Source organism: Ornithorhynchus anatinus, chromosome 21 (assembly GCF_004115215.2).
Source record: "Ornithorhynchus anatinus isolate Pmale09 chromosome 21, mOrnAna1.pri.v4, whole genome shotgun sequence".
NCBI classification, from domain to species: domain Eukaryota; kingdom Metazoa; phylum Chordata; class Mammalia; order Monotremata; family Ornithorhynchidae; genus Ornithorhynchus; species Ornithorhynchus anatinus.
The window spans coordinates 23700489-23717415 of record NC_041748.1 but is presented as its reverse complement, the minus strand read 5'-3'; the positions used below and the strand labels follow the sequence as shown (position 1 = coordinate 23717415).

General features: G+C 62.0%; 1 protein-coding gene across 2 annotated transcripts in view; it reads right to left on the bottom strand.

Moving 5' to 3' along the window:
* Nucleotides 1–8981: 8981 nt before the first annotated feature.
* GNB1L (G protein subunit beta 1 like) overlaps nucleotides 8982–16927 on the bottom strand; it is a 38350-nt gene continuing 30404 nt past the window's right edge. For both annotated transcript variants that reach the window (XM_029049060.1, XM_029049061.2), the window contains exons 6-8: nucleotides 15720–15818; nucleotides 12202–12414; nucleotides 8982–9643 (exon numbers count right to left, since the gene is read on the bottom strand). In XM_029049060.1, coding sequence (XP_028904893.1) covers nucleotides 9377–9643; nucleotides 12202–12414; nucleotides 15720–15818 — 579 coding nt within the window. In that variant the 3' untranslated portion in view covers nucleotides 8982–9376. The remainder of the gene's footprint in view (nucleotides 9644–12201; nucleotides 12415–15719; nucleotides 15819–16927) is intronic.

The window sequence follows — 16927 nt, the reverse complement described above, 5'->3', positions numbered from 1 at the left end:
CAGTCCTTGCGCCGGGGACAAGGGGGCTCAAGCCAGCTGGCGATAGGGCCGGTGTCCCCCCGATCCCCGCCGTGAGGTGATGGGGAGGGTGTCAATCCATCGACTAAAAGTATTTGCAGAGCGCTTACTATGCGCAGGGCACTGTCCTAAGAGTTTGGGAGAGTACGCTCTAACAGGCACCTTCTCTGCCCACCGCGAGCTCCGGTTCCGGCCGTGGGGGCGATGGGGCTGGTGCACCCGGGTCCCAGCTATGGGAGTGACGGGGGACTTGTCCCCGGGTCCCGGCTGTGGGGGTGAAGCCACGGCTGGCCAGGCCGGATTCCAGCCTCGCTCCCCGGGGCTCGGATTAGACCCGAGGCCTACCACAACGGTCCACTCTGCAGCCCGCCCGTCCACGTCCCGCCCCTGGTAGCGAAAAGCGGCCCTCGAGGCCAGGGGGTGCGGGGTGGAGGCGGGAGCTTGTTTCTTCGGGGTGCCCCCTGGCCGGGCCAGAGCCGGCAATTCGGCAAGCTTCGCACCGAGCGAGCTGGAGGCGGGCCGGATCCGAGGTCAGGCGTCCTGCTGGACGCCCTCTCCGTCTACACCCCGTGCGTGACTCGGCTGGCCCACGCCCTCTCCCCCGACCCAGGTCCCAGGCTAGCTCAGCCACCCATGACCCGAGGTGGGGGAAGTTAGCCACCGGCTCCCACACATAATAATAAGCACTTAACAAATACCACTATTATAAGTGGAAAATGGAAAAACCACGGGCTTGGGAGTCAGAGGATGTGAGTTCTAATCCCCGCTCCGCCGCTTGTCTGCTGTGTGACCTTGGGCAAGCCACTTAACCTGATTACCTTGTATCTGCCTCAGTGCTTGGCACATAGTAAGCGCTTAACCAATTCCATCATCATCATAATAATGGTGATGTTAAGCGCTTATTACGTACCAAGTATTATTATTATTATTATTATTATGGTCATTTGTTAAGCGCTTACTATGAGCCTAGCCCTGTTCTAAACTCTATGGTGGATAGAAGATAATCAGTTTGTCCCACGTGGAGCTCACAGTCTTAATCCCCATTTTACAGATGAGGTCACTGAGGCCCAGAGAAGTGAAGCGACTTGCCCAAAGTCACACAGCTGACAAATGGCGGAGCCGGGATTAGAACCCAAGTCCTGACTCCCAAGCCCACGCTCTTGCCACTAAACCGCGTGGCTTCCCATGGCTCCCCCCGGGCCCCAGGTTTCTGTGGGACCCAGACCGGGACCATTCCGGGAGGGGAGGCCCGGCCTGGGCAGCAGCCTTCCCTCCCCTCCCCAAAGCCCCCAAGAAAGGAGGGTCTCCGGACCCATCGGAGGAAGGTCGGCGATGGGGAAAGCCGGAGCCATCGGAGCACCCGGGGAGTCTTGGGGTGGGGAGGTCACTGATCCCCAGTTACCCGCACCCCCTCCCCATCCGGCCCTGTCCCGTCCCCTGCCGAACGTTTCGAGCTGCGGGTGGGAAGGGTCTTAGCCAGCTAAGAGGGGAGAATGAGGACTGGGGACCGGGTTGGCCTGGGTCCCCGCCTCCGGGGGTGACACGCGGGGACGGTCTGCCCCGGAAAGGAGAAGCGGAGATCCGAACCGCCACCCCCGGCCTCGCCTCCGGATCCCGACCGAGGTCGAAGGGCTCCTTAGGATTCAATAATAATAATAATGGTTATTTGTTAAGCGCTTACTATGTGCCAGGCACTGTACTAAGCGCTGGGGCACTGATTCAAGAACCCGGAGAAATGCAGCCACCTCTGGGGATGAGTTGAGGAGGGGCGGGCCTGAGAGAAGGCCGGCTTCACTGCGAGAGGGTCAGAAATCCTCCATTGGGGATCTCTGCAGCAGCTCAGAAGCTGCTGAGTCCGGTCCGAATCAGACGGGGCTGGTCTAGCGGAAAGAGGCCCGGCCGGGGAGTCAGAGGACCTGGGTTCTAATCCCGCCTCTGCCACTTGCCCGCTATGTGTCCTTGGGCAAGTTACTTAAATTCCCCTTGCCCCGGTTTCCTCATCTGTGAAATGGGACTGAAATCCTACTCCCTCCTACTTAGACTGTGTGCCCCACGTGGGTCAGGGACTGAGTCCTACCTGAGTATCTTATACTTACCTCAGCACTTAGTACAGTGCTTGGCACACGATAGGGACTTAATAAAAACCTCAATTACATTTATTAAAATAACTTTCTCCCTACAGCTGGAAGACAGGTCGTACTGGCCATATCACCCCTCAGGCAGAACCGGGGGGCACCAGCCCCCTCATCCCCTTCTATCCCCTGTCATCCACCCATTAGCCCCAGATTTTGGCATATGAACCCCCACTGCCCCAGACTACGTCTTCCCTCCTCCTCTCGACCCCTTCTTCCCCCCAGGAGCTCCCTCGCCCCAGGTCCGGCAGGCCGGGGCAATCGAGCACCACCACGAAACGAGCTTTTAATCCCCTAGAGCTTCATCTCTCCTCCTCGTCCCCCCAGGGTTTGATCCGTGGGGCCCCCCGCCCCCAATTCCACACTCTTAATGGGGCAGCGGCGAGGGGGAGGGGCCCGGCCTCCATCTGGGGCACAGCTGGCAGGGAAGAAGCCGCCCTGGCGCTAAGGCGACCCCTTCGGTGGGATTCACTTGGGAACTCCTCCCCCAGATATGGGGGAAATGACCCCCTAGGGAGGAGGGGTGCCTCAAGAGAGGTTGGCCCAAAGCTTGCCCCTCCCAACTCCCTACGTGCAGTCCTCCTGGACTGGACCCCACTGGAATCAGATCGCCAACAAAGGCTCAGAGAACCCCCTCGTCCTGGAGAGGGTGGGACTACTAGCTGGGTGACCGGCACGGAAGAGGTGAGGGGTCAAGCCCAGTGCTCACTGTCCGGCACCCAGTGCCCAGTTTGGGGCCTGTCCCTACGCTGGAGGACGGGTAGGAGACCATGCCAAGCCGGCTCCCAACCCTGTGCCGCACTAATTGGGCAGTCACCACCCACTGCCCTCCTCCCCTGAGGCAGCACACCCGGCTCCGCTTCTTGCCCCGATGTCAGGGACGAGAGCCCCCGGCCATCCAGCCCAGGGTGCGGGACCTGCCCGTCCCTGGTCGCAGTTGACACCCCCACTCTGCCCTCCACGGTCAATCCCGGGAGCCCGTTCGGTCTGGAGACAGATCGCATTGTCATCCCGATGCGTCCGGGGGGGCGCCTGCCCTGGGCGGTGTCGATCCCCGGGTACCGGTCGTGGGCCCGCTGCTGAACTGGGCACTTACTGTATGCGGAATGCCACGCAGGGCACCGAACCCCCAGCTAACGAGGAAGCCGCACAAGCGGAGCTGGGGTGAGAGGACCCGGCTGGCCCCTTCTCTGCTCCGCCACCCCCAATCCACGAATTCGGTCTGTCACCAAACTCTGGCGGTTCTATCTCGACTCCACTCTTTCCTCTCCATCCAAACTGCTATCACATTATTCCACGCGCCACTTATCCCGGCTCCTTGTCTGCTGTGTGACCTTGGGTACGTCACTCAACTTCTCTGGGCCTCAGTTCCCTCATTTGTAAAATGGGGATTAAGAGGGTGAGTCCCGTGTGGGACAAGGACTGTGTCCAACCCTCTTATCTTGTACGTACCCCAGCGCTTTGAAGAGTGCCTGGAATACAGTAAGCACTTCACGAAAACCATTATCACTGATATTCTCCCGCCTGGATTACTCCATCGGCCTCCTCGCTGACCTCCCTGCCTCCTGCCTCTCCCCACTCCACTCCTTACTTCACGCTGCTGCCTGGGTCATTTTCCCACAGAAAACATTCAATCCCCATCTCCCCTCTCCTCAAAACCTCCAGTGGTTGCCCGTCCACTTCAACATTGTCTTCAAAGCACTCCATCCGTTATCCTCACCTCCCTGATTTCCCATCCAGCCCGCTGACTCCACTCCTCCGACACCAACCTGCTCACGGGAGCTTGGTCTCGTCTATCTCGCCATCAACCCCTTGCGCCCACGTCCTCCCTCTGGCCTGGAACTCCCTCCCCCTTCGTATCGGACAGACCGCCGTTCTCCCCATCTTTGAAGCCCTCCTAAAATCACACCTCCTCCCAGCGGCCTTCCCTGACTGAGCCCTCGCTTCCCCTATTTGCCCCACCTTTTGCAATTTCTTTGCAGTTGGCTATGTACCCTTTAAGTACTTGATACACTCCACTTTCAGCCCCAGAGCACTTAAGGACATATCTGTGATTGATTCTACTGTCTGCCTCCCCCTCTAGACTGTAAACTCCTTGTGGGCAGGGAACATGTCTACCAGCTCTGTTGGACTGTACTCACAAAACACTCCGTACAGTGCTTTGCACACAGTAAACCCTCGATAAATACCATTAAGTGATTGGAGAGTACTGTCTTACTACAAAACAGCGGGGAAAGCCAAGCGGCCTAGTGGATAAGGCGTGGACCTGGGTTCTAATCCCAGCTCCTCTGCTCGCCAGTTGGGGGAACTTGGGCATATCACTTCAATTCTCTGTGCCTCGGTTTCCGTAACTTCAAATGGAGATTTAATACCTGGTCTTCCTCCTACTTGAGCCTACTGTGAGCCCCATGTGGGACAGGGAATGCGTCCAACCCGATTAACTCGCATCTACCCCAGCGTTTAGAATAGTGCTTAACATAGAGTGAGCGCAAAATAAATACCATAAAACAGTCAAGGAGACCTGGGGGCTAATCCTGGCATCACCACTTACATACTGTGTGACCTTGGATATATCATTCAACTTCTCTGTGCCTCATCTGTACAACAGGGATTCGATGCCTGTTTTTCTACCCCCCGGGACTGTGAACCCCGTGTTGGACAGGGACTGGATTTGATCTGATCGTATTACACCCATTCCTCCATTTAGCACAGTATGTGCGCCACAAAATAAGTGTTTACCAATTATTATTATTACTATTATATACGTTATAATGTCAAGCACTGTACTAAGCACTGGGGTAGACATAAGATTATCAGGTCGGACAGTCACCGTCCAACATGAGGTTCATGGTCTAAGTAGGAAGAACGGGTGTTGAACCCCCATTTTACAGATGAGGAAACTAATTCCACCGTTGTTATGATAACGAGGACGAGGAGGAGGGAGAAAGAGGCTGCGAATGACAAACAGCCAGTGGATAGAGCCCAGGCCTGGGAGTCAGACAGAAAGACCTGGGTTCTAGTCCCGCTTCCGTTACTTGTCTGCTGTGTGACCTTGGGCAAGTCACTTCACTTCTCCGTGCCTCCATTATCTCAGCTGTAAAATGGGGATTAAGATTTATGGGACACGGACTGTATCCAATCTGATTTCCTTATATCTACCCCGGCTTTTAGAAGAGTGTCTGGCACATAGTAAGTGCATAACAAAAACCATTTAAAAAAAAAGGAAGAGGAGAAGGAGGAGGCATTGCTGGGGAGGGGGAGTGGAGAGCCACAGCGGGGGTGGGGGCGGAAAGCTGTTGCCGGGGAACCACCGAGGCACCACCGAGGCGCCACGAAGGCTGCCAGTTACGTTGGTGTGGTTGAAACAGCGGCCCCGGGTGCCTCCCATCCCCCGGTTGTCTCCCGGCCGGGCCGCTTACTCCCCACGTGGCTACCAGCCCCGGAGACGGGGTGCAGATCAGGGCGCTGGCATACGGGCAATCTGGCCCAGGGTGCAGCCTGGATAAAACATGCCGCCCCCTCCCCCACGCCGAGCCCCTAAACCAATCCCTCCGCCTCCTGGACCCCGACCCCAGCCTTACCTCCTCCGGGTACCGTATCCTGGGTGGTCTTTGGTCTCAAAGTCGGCATTCCTCTTTCCCTGGAAATGGACATCACCCCAGCCCCAGGAGTTATCAACATAAGAATTAGCATTTGTAGGCGCTCACTCTGTGCCCAGCACTCCTGCCCGGCCTCAGCTCCAGCCTACTGACAACCCAGGCTCAGTCCCAGCCTGCCCCCAGGCCAGCCTCAGCCCCGGCCGCCCTCTGCCCAGTCCTAGTCCAGCCTCAGGTGGAGTCTCTCTCTCCACCGCCCCCTCAATTAGGCAGTTGGCCCCCCACGGGTGCCCCGGCGTCCGACCCCGTCCGGGGTCCGTCCGTGGGTCACCGCGGGGAGGAGCCCGCCGGGCCGACGGGCACTGGGGCAGCTCAGATACCCCATCACCATCGGTGGAGTTGGGGTGGGATCGCAGCTGGTGGAGAAGGGGTCGGAAAGACTGGCAAACACCGGCCCTTGAACGCCGTCCCTCCGCCCGCCATGAACTCCCCTCTCCCCCACCCCGACCCTTCCCTATTCTGGGTGCGGCTGGGAGGGCCAAGCTTGGACTGTGCCCGGATCAGCCCCTCGGACCTTCCGTCGGGGACATCGCCCGCCCCCGCAAACTGTGGAGGAAGCACTGCCAGGGGAAAAGAGGTCAGTGCTGCCATTTCTAGTTCTGCAGCCGGCTCGCTGTGCGACCTCGGGCAAGTCACTCGTCCCTCTCTGGGCCTCGGTGTCCTCTTTGTGACCTTGGTGCTGAGACGCCAGCTGACCCTCCCTCGCTCCCCGGCCACCGGCGGACAGTCGCTAGGGGCTGGCTGAGCTGGGCTAGGGAGCCGGGGACGGGCAGGGCAGGCCGAAGGGGTGAGGGGCGCCGGGGGCGGGACCCCTCCCCAGAAGTCAGCGGCCCTGGCCGCATCTCTTCTCTCCCCCCTACGCCTGGCGCACAGGTGTGTGGCAGACGGCGCCGGGGCCCGCGCAGCCCGGCCCGATTGATAGCCTCTAACGCGGGGATTGGAAGAAGTTAAGCTAGTTGAGCGTCAAGTGCGTCAAAAAGAATCCCCTGGAGGAAATTTTTCTCCGGGGCGCAAACAGCACGCCCGTGTGCGCCGGCCGCCGCGCCCGTGCGCAGAGGTGCGGGCGGGAGGGCGACGCGAGGGGGCAGGCGGGAGGACCGATTACCGGGCGTCTGCTGAGTGCTAGGAACTGTACTAAGCGCCGGACTGCTGTGCTGCATCCCTGCTGACGCTTCCCACTGTCCTGAGCCCTTGGTGAGCAGCCATCAGTCAGTCCGTCGTACTTATTGAGCGCTTACCGTGTGCCGAGCACTGTACTAAGCCCTTGGAGAGTACACTGTAACAATAAATAGGACACATTGCTTGCCCCATAACAAGCTTACTGTCTAGGCACTGTGCTGAGCGCCGGGCACTGTGCTGAGCACAGGTACAGCAGACATCAGCTGCCACTTTCCCTGCCCTCAAGGTGCTTACAGCCCAATGCGGGAGACAGACAGGAAGTAATTCACAAAGGGTCAGTCGGGCCTTCCAACGGGCACGGTGGCAGAAACTCGGTGACACGGCAGGGCTCTGACCCTCCGCTCCGGCCCGGCTGGTAGGGCCAAGGACAGCGGGTCTTCGCCGCTGTGATTTGAGGGGTGTATTTGGTTGTTTTACCTCTCCTTCGGTTTCTGCAAGTCGAAAAAACTCCCTCAACCCTCACTTCACCGTGCCGTCGCACCGAAAAAGCAATATACCACACCCACGGGGGTGCCAGCTCGACAGCGGGGGGGACCGAGTGACCTCGGCACCCGTGCCCTTAATCCCGCCCTCAGCACCGGGACTCAGTAGCAGCGTCTCCCAATACGAAGAAAACAATCCCCACCCCACCCGGGCACCTATCTGTACATTCACACAATTATTTATTCGGCTATTTCATCCAGACCCTGGCCAGCTACTGTGTTCTGATCAATCAGTCAATCCACGGTACTTACTGAGCACTTTCTGGGTGCAGAGCACCGTACCAGGTTCTTGAGAGAGTTGAGTACAAGAGAGTTGGTAGACATGCTCCTTGCCCACGAAGTGTTTATAGTAGACAGGGGGAGGCAGATATTTAAAAGAAATGAGGCAAAATGGTGGCGTGTACGGGTCTGAAGCTAAGCGCTGTGGGAGCAGGGTGACTATCAAAGGACTGAAGGGTGACTAGCAAAGCCGGGGAAGCAGCGTTGTCTAGCGGAAAGAGCCCAGGCCCGGGAGTCAGAGGACGAGGGTCTAATTCCGTCTCCACCATCTGTCTGCTGCGTGGCCTTGAGCGAGTCACTTCATTTCCCTCTGCCTCACTTCCCTCATCTGTAACTGCTCTGTCCCTCAGTTACCTCATCTGTAAAATGGGGAATAAGACGGCGAATCCCAGGTGGGACAACCTGATTCCCTGATGGGGGACGGGACACGGGTCGGGCTGTGCGCCCGACCCTGGGTCAGTTGGTGGGAGTCCTCCTGAGGCTGCACGGACCCGGACAGACTCGGACAGAGACCACCTGCTGCGGCTGCACTGTCCAGCGAGGGCGTCTCGGATGGACCACGCTCCCGGGGAAAGACCCTCGCTGAACGGCGGTGCCCGTCTCTGCTGGCCGCCTGGAGTTGGCCTGGAGGCGGGGTTGGACACCCCCGGGAAGCCCGTGCACCTGTGGCTCAGTTCCCGCCTGACGGATCCCTCAATCAATCAGATTTACAGGGCACTTACTATGTGCAGAGAACGCTGGATTGAGAGTTTGGGAGAGAACCAACCGGGTAGGTCTATCAGAGCGGTTTCAGGGAGCAACACGCAATCGTCCTCGATGGCCACGCCAAAACCTGGCCCGGCTAACGAAACCGTGAGGCACGCTTGACGAATTAAGGGACCGGCCCCGGCACCCTGTCCAATTCACCCCCCAATGTGGCCACCATCAAGGCCCACGGGGCGAGAGGGTGGGCTAGTTCCCGCTCAGGACGGCTCCTAAGTCAGAGATGAGCCGGGCGCGAGGAGACACAACTGGTCAAGTACCCAGAAGCCGGCCCGGCCGGCAGGGGCACGCAACGGAGGGGCCTTCGCTGGCCCGGGAAGGGATGCCCGTTCTCACACGGTCACGGTGGCTTGTGTTTAAATCTGTGATGGGGGTGTCCCCGATCCCGGGGCTGCCATCTTCACCGCGCCCCACAAGGTCAGGCCTGCCGGCTGGAGGCGGGCTGGCTGACGCCACTCCGGCATTCACGCATCTTAAATGGAGACTTCTGGGATGGTTTTATTTTGGTTTCCGTAACTCAACAGCCAAGTCGAGGAAGACCGGGACGGCGGATCACCAAACCCAGAGGGGCCAGGTCAGCGGTTCGCCGAGCCCAGAGAGGTCAGGACAGCGGGCCCCTGAAACCAGAGGGGTCAGGACAACGGACCACCGAGGCCAGAGGAGTCGGGACAGTGGACCACCGAGACCGGATGTGACGGGGCTGGGAGTCCCCAGGTGTACGCAGTGGCCAACTCTAGCAGAGGGTAAGCCCGGGCAGGGGCCAGAGGCCGGGTGAGGCAGGCTGGGCCAGAATCCGCCGAGACCCCGCTGCCCCTTGGGGCCCGGGCGGGGGTCGGGGGAGACGGGAGACGGGGGCCGGAGGGGTTTCTCACGTCTGGTTGTAGATGGACCAGATGCTGATGCGCTGGTCTTTGGAACCCGCGGCCAGCAGCTGCCGGCCGGGCCCCCCGGGGGCCGAGAAGGCCAGGCAGTGCACCGCGGCACTGTGGTAGTCCAGCACGGCCAGCGGCTTCAGCTTCTTCCAGGCGAAGAGCCGGATGCGGTGGTCCCAGCCGGCCGTGGCCAGGATCTTCCGGTCCTGCCGCAGCAGCACGTCAGCCACCCCTGGGTTGGGGAGCTCCTGGGTGTGGGAAGCCTGTGTGTGTGGAGAAAAAAAGATTATGGGGCTTGTTACACTCTATGTGCCAAGCACTGTTCTAAGCGCTGGGGAAGAGACAGGTTGGACACAGTCCCCGGTTCCACGTGGAGCTCGCGTTCTTAATCCCCTTTTTAAAGATGAGGAAACTGAGGCCCAGAGGAGTTAAGTTACTTGACCGGGGTGACATGGCAGGCATGCGGCAAAGCGGGGATTAGAACCCAGGTCCTTCTGGCTCTCAGGCCCACCATGCTCGCACCAGGCTGCCGAGCGGGATGGGGCCCAGAGAGGGACTTTGCTGCCTCCTGCTCGGCCTTGGCCCTTCCCATTCCCATCCTCTGCCTCCCCTCTGCCCCACCTGTTGACTGCTCCTGGGAAGAAAGAGAGGAAGGAAGCGGTCTCCGGTCTGGACTCCGAGAGGTTTGGCTATAGGGAGAGGGTCCTGGGAGACTCGCCTGGGTGGGGACCCAGAGCCCACTCTGCAGATGGGGAAATAAAGGCCTGGGCTCCCCCTCAAGCCAGAGGTGGGCCGGTCCCATGCCCACCCCCGGTTCCAGCCCCCAGTGGTCTCTTTCTACTTGTGGAGACGGGAAGTCAGGAAAAGGGGAGGGAATCTTTGCTTCGCGGAGGGCTTCTTGGGCCCAAACTGAGCGTGCCTGCCTATAAATCAGCATTCTATCCACCAGACCGGCCACAGCTGCGGCCCCGGCTGGAAGCGGGGAGACGGGTCTGCTAGCCACCTGGTCGTCTGCGGCCCGGGTCCCCCCCCCCCCCGCCCGCCTCCCCGCGGCCCCGTTCCCGGGACAGCGGAGCCCTGCCCGAGGCATCCGATGTGCCGGCCGGGGGGTTTGGGAGCCCCCCGTGGATGCCGCAGACGCCCACGCTGCCCTCACCTGGACCCACGCGCCCGGATGCCATCCGCATCCCACCCGCCGAGCCCTGAGGCCCGACGGGGACCCCGGGCCTGGTCCCCGGCCGTGGTGGCGCCCGGTCCGTGGCTGACGTCCCCGGCCACCGAGGGGCTCGGCCGACCCTGCCATTACCTCAGGGGCCCGGAATGCACAGGGAGCGGCGGCCGCCATCTGGTTCCGGTTAGCGCGCACTCGCAGGAGAGGACCTCGGACTCCGCTCTCCTCTCGCACCGCTCCCTGGGCTCGTGGGGAAAAGCGCGGGGGGCCGTGGGCGCCTCGGCTCCCGGGGGTGACGGGACTCCCGGGCGGGCTCGACGGGGCTGCGGGCGACCGACACCGAGGCAGAGGTGCGCGCTGGGTTGGAGGGGATCTCGATCCTCAGCCTGGAGCAGCCGGGTGGCCGAGGGGTCTGATGTGACAGCGGGACTCCGGCGTGGATGGGGCCCGGTCGGTGAATGTGTGCGTGTAGTGGTTGGGGAGGGAAGTGGGCAGAGGTCCCTCTCCCCGGGACCTCCGTGCCCGCCAAAGCCGGTGCTCGAGGGAATCCCGGCACGGCCCCGCCCCGCCCCACCCCCGACAGCCGGCCCCCAGTGGGCCGCCGCCTCCTCCGCTGTTTCAACTTTGAAATTCATTAATACGAACCCTTCAGACGGGCTGGGAAGTCACGGATAAATGAAAGCCCTAAGTCACCACAGATGCTCCCCTAAACCAGGCGGTCCCGCGTCGGGAGACGGACCGGCCTGTGCCGGGGGGAGGGGGCCCCGCCTCCGCAATTCTGGAGCCCCGCTCCCACAATTTCAGCCGGCGACCGCCTCCGCCCTGGCTCCCAAACTCGGGATTTGGAGAAAATCCCTGCCCGCCCGTCCCTCCTTTAGCCAGGAAGGACACCTCGGTGGCGAGGGTGGGCCGTGGTCATTTCCCTACTCCTTCCCACGGGCCCCGGACGCTCGCTCGGTGAGCCACTGCGCGGAGGGCGCGGGGGGAGGCGCGCGTCAGCCGTCGTGGCGAGTGCGCGTCGGGAGAGCGTGAGGTGGGTGTGAGAGGAGGCTGTGAGCAGGTGTGAGGAAAATGTGTGAGGTTGTGAGCCGTGTGTGGTGAGCATGTGTGAGGGGTGTGGGCGAGGAGCGGCGTGTGGTGAGCACGTGTGAGGAGCCAAGGCGAATTAGCCCAAGGTGACGGAGCTGTTCACGCCGTTACCGGGATTCCTTGGCCCTTCCCTCCCGCCCGGCGCCCGAAGACGGCGATCCCAGCATCCTCTCTGAGCCAACACGTCAGAGGACCGCTCCCCTTCCCCTAGCCCCCGACTCCGGGGGTCGGGGAAAGCGGCCGCCGCGGTATTCCGCGGGAGGGAGGGGGAAGGGGAAGGGAGGCCGGACCGAGGAGTCGAGGGGTCCGGGCGGACCTCTTTATCCGGACAAGATGTGCCCGGGGCTCGCCGGAGCGTTCCCAAATCCCAGCCGTGTGAAAGGTTAAACGGAGCCCTCGCTCCGTCTCAGCCAGGCGTGGCGGCGGCCCCCCCGCCCCCCGCCCTGTGATTAATTAGCCGGGGACCTGCAACGACTCCTCTTCATGACTAAATATTTTTTCAGCCTATCAGACTGTTAGTGCAAAGCAGGATGAATGACCCGGGGGGGCGCTCCTCCTGACCTTTAAGGTCTGCTGTCCGTCCAGGCTCCAGACGTTGAGGGTCTTCTCTGAAGAGCCCGACACCCCCTTGGCCTTCTCCGAGTCAAAGTCAAGGCTGACGACCGGCTCGCGGTGGCTGCGGAGGCAGCTCAGGACCCTCCTCTCCGCCACGCTCCACAGCACCACCGACCCATCTTCGTACCCGGCCAGGAGGAGCGGGTCGGCCCCCGCCGCCTGCGCGACACAGAGAAGCCCCCCGCGCGCCGTCGCCGGCCTGAGCCCCCGACCAGAAGACGCCCCGGAGGACGTTCGGCTGCCCCGAGGCGAGGGTCTTTTCTCTAGCTTCGCTGCCCGCTGCTTGCCCGCAGGGTGACCGAGGGCAGGTCGCTTGATGTCTGTGCTTCAGTTTCCGCCAGACCTCCATGGGGATTACACGTCTGTTCTCCTTTCCCTTAGACTATGAGCCCCGGGCGGGACAGAGACCGTGTCTCATCCTCTTCTCCCGTATCTCCCCCAGTGCTCCGCACAGCGCTCGGCACGCAGCAAGCGCTGAACAGTGACCACGATGCTCGTCATCGTCGCCTTTCTGGTTCCCGCGCCCCACCTCCCGCCCCGGACTCTGCCCGGGGCGGCGGTCCCTGCCCCGCCTCGCCGCCACCCCCACGGTTCCTCCCGCGGGGACGGCGGCACCTCGGGCCGGCTGTGGTGGCCGTTGCCGCCATCTTGGCTGGCTCCCTCCCCGCGGGAGCTACGGCCCGGGGGCGCCACAAGGGTTAAGCGGCGGAACCCCCTGGAACCAATCGCGGGCGATTGTGATGGATGGGGGCCCGGGCCAAAGGGCACCGCACCCTGGGCACACACCTAATTTATTTAAGCCTCTGAAATAACTCGGGGAGGAGAGCGTTCCTGGGTTACGTGTCACACTCGAGGAATATATCCATCATTCCTTCAGCGCGGAGAGCGGCTGACCCTCAGGAGGGCGGTCCCCGCGATGGCCCCGGGGCCTGGGTGAGGCTGGACGGAGGGGAGGTGGGGGCGAGCGCAGGGGGAGGAGGAGGACGGGGAGGAGGTGGATGAAGAGGAGGAGGAAGGGAAGTCAGATTCTCACGGGGGCTCCTCTCGGGGGACGCCCACTGCTACGCCCCCCGGGCTCTCGCCCCACTGACGGGCCCGCACTCCCGGGCCGGGCCCCCACACCTCTCCAACCACCGGACGGGATGGACGTGGGAGGGGGCGGGGAGAGAGGGAGGGGGTTGGCCGGAGGTTCCGGCTCCGGCGGGATGGCGGGTGAGGACCTTGGGAGGAGCAGGATGAGGAATGAAGGGGAGAGGAGGGGAAGCTGGGGAGAGGAGAGGAAAGGAAAAGAAAGGGGGAAAAAGCAGGATGGAAGGGAGAGGGCTGGACCAGGGTGGGGCCCGTGTGCAGGGTGCTATATTGGGTGCCCACTGTGTGCCTGCCGGTGAAGAGCGCTGTACCGGGTCCCCACGGTTCCCACGGGAGCCACGATGGGTGTCCGTTTCCCCTGATGGTCTGGAGGCCAGTGAGAACTGGTTCGGGTTCCGCCTGGGAGGAGGCAGAGGGGAGCCCCACGACGGCTCTGCTGGGCAGCTGGGGAGGTTCAGGCCGATGCCAGGATACCGGCGGAACAAGGGGAGACCATCCAACCACCACCGCCAGGGAACGGCGCATCTCCGGCCGTCCCAGGCGCGGAGAGCATGAGCGGCAGAGAACCGGTTGCCCCGTACAGTGCCCTGCACTGTGTTAATGCCCAGACCAGCCCCCGTCTCAAAGTGCCCGCCCAGCTCGGCACCCTGCACACAGTAACTGCCCAGCACAGTGCCCTCCACAGTCACTGCTCAGCAGAGTTCCCCGCACACGGTAGCCGCCCAGCACACTGCTCTGCACTCAGCAGGCGCCCAGTACAGCATCCTGCACACAGTAACCACCCGGCACGATCTTCCGCCCGCAGCAGGCACCCAGCACAACAGTACTGATTCTCCAGGGTTGTTAAATGCCAGCCGCCAGGACCGGCGGTGATGGGGTATAACATGCTGGCCGGGACAACCTTCCTAAGGTGGATATTTCTTTTTAGGGTATTTGTCAAGTATCTACTATGTGCCAGATACTGTATTAAAGGCCGGGGTTGATACAAGATAATCAGGTGGGGCACAGACCATGTACCACATGGAGCTCACGGTATTAATCTCCATTTTACAGATGAGGCAAGTAACTGAGGCACAGAGAGGTTAAGTGACTTGCCCAGGGTCACAGAGCAGACAAGCGGAGGATTAGAACCCAGGTCCTTCTGACTCCCAGGCCCAGGCACTATCCATCAGGCCGTGCTGCTTCTCCTGCGGGACTCATCCTCCTTGGGCCCGGGACTGTCCTTTTTTTTTTAATGGTAATAAGCGTTTACTATGCATGAAACACTGTTCTAAGCACTGGGGGAATTACACGATACCCACGGCTGTCTGGAGCTCCCACTTGCCTGGGAAAGCGTGCGGGGAAACGGCCCCCAGTTTCAAGTGGAGACACTGGGGAGCTCAGGGAGATTCTTGCCCTGGCCCCCGCCGACCACTGGCCCCCAGGTAGTGGGATGGTCAGTCCCCAACTCTGGTGGCCACCTGGGTTTGGGGTCAAGGAAGAGGAAAAGAGCAAGCAGCCCTCTGGTAAAAATAATAATAATACTGGTATTTAAGGGCTTACTTTGTGTCAAGCACTGTTCTACGTGCTGGGTTAGATACAAGCTAATCAGGTTGGACACCGTCTCTGGCCCACAAGGGGCTCACAGTCCTAATCCCCATTTGATAGATGAGGTGACTGAGGTACAGAGAAGTGAAGTGACTTGCCCAAGGTCACTCGGCAGACACGTGGGGGAGCCGGGATCAGAATCCAGGTCCTCGGACTCCCGGCCGGGTGGTCTGTCCACCAGGCCGCGTTGTGCCCTCCGTGTTCCCCACCCGCTTTCCAAACAGCCTCCTTGGGAGGCTGGGGAGCGCCGAGGCCAGGCCAGCGGAGATGGAGACGGTGGAGCCCGGCCGGCGGCGGGGAATGGGACAGTGGAGGCCGGGAAAGCAGAGGCCAAAAGAGTGAAGCGGAGCCAGCAGAGGCCGGGCCAGTGAAGCCGGACCAGCAGGGGCTGAAAGACTAAAGGCAGACCAGCGGAGGTCCAGAGAGCAGAGGCCGGGGCGTAATATTTCTGAAACGATGGGGAAAGACTTGGCTACGCACACCGGGGTATGTGTGTGGGCAGCATCTGTGTGCATACCGGCATGTGTGTGTGTGTGTGCCCACGCGGGTGCCCACGTGTGCCCACGCAGGTGCCCATGCGTGCCCTGCGTTTCTCAAGAGCAGCGTTCCCCGGCACAGAGGATGATTCACGGGCTACGGAAGTGGTGGAGGAGGAGGTGGATGAGGAGGAGGAGGAGGAGGAGGAGGAGGGGAAGAAGATGGCGGTGGTGGGGGAGAACGGGGGGCGGGGAGCAAGGAGGAGGGAGCTGCGGGTGAGGGTTTCACAATTAGCAGGCTGGGGGCCTTACCTGCCACAGCTTCAGGCACATGGGCACGCCTAGCTTGGCACCCACCGCTGGCTTCAAGGTACAGACTGACGTCTTGGAGGGCAGATCCAGGACCTGAACCTGACATTGGGAAAACAAGTTAGCTGGCCGGGCGCCAGCCCAGCGTCTGCTGTACAAACAAGAGTGTTTTAAGATGATTAGCAGGGGTTGGGACAAGCTCCCCTCTATTGACTCCGAGGGAGTCTTGGAACGGAATCCCGTAATTAGACCTACCCCGGCCCCTGGGGGGGGGGAAGGATCGGGGAGGGGGGTGCAGTGAGGCTGGGGGCGGGGGGGGGGCGGACCGTTTTATCTGACATACTGAGTGGTCCCCCCGTGGCCCTCTCAGGGGCCTGTCATAGCGGACCGCTGGACGGTCCACCTCCTTGGCTCTATGCCCGCTTTTCCTCTAGCTGCCAACTGATTCAGGGTCCATCGCTCCCACTGGCCGGGAAGCTCCTTGTGGCCGGGGGTCGTGCTGACCAACTGGAGCGTCCTCCCGGCCGGCGCCGGGTATAGCGAACGCCCTGCACCCGGCAGGTGACCGTCGACCGAAGGGCGGCTCCGCCCCCCCACCTACCACGCGGGGCCCGATTTCCCACCTTCCTGCGTTGCCCGGACCTGCAGGTAACGCACCGCGCGGATAAGCGAGCGTGGGCTTGTGGCGTCCGAGGACGGAACACGCCTTGAGGCAGCGCGCGGCGGGGCTCCGCGGCAGACGGCTCCCGGTGCCCGCGGCCTCCTGGGTTGCCGGTCCCGGTGTACGCCGCGGGTTTCGGGGCTGGACCGTCTGTCACGCCAACCTCCGCGGCTGACTCACGGCACTCGGGGCTCCAGACGCGCCGTTCGCCTCCCCGGCGCACAGAACCCCGGGGGGGGAGGTGGGGGGCGGGGAGCGCTGACCGCGTACTGCGAGTCCGGGACCACCTCCCCGTCACCGGGCCCCGGGCCTCTCGCCGACCGACCGGTCGATCGCGGCAGAGCCGTACGACAAAGGGCGCCCGTGGGGGTTTAGGCCGCCCCGGCCCCCGCCTGCCTTGGTTCCGGGGCGGATGAACCGACAGAGGCCCGGTGCCCGTAGAAGGACACTGCCGTCCTGCTGTGGCCTCCCCCGGGTCCGGCCCGCCGCCCGGGGCGTCCGAGCGGGGCCGCGAGAAGCCTGGCTGGGGCGGCTCGCTGGGGGAGAGCAG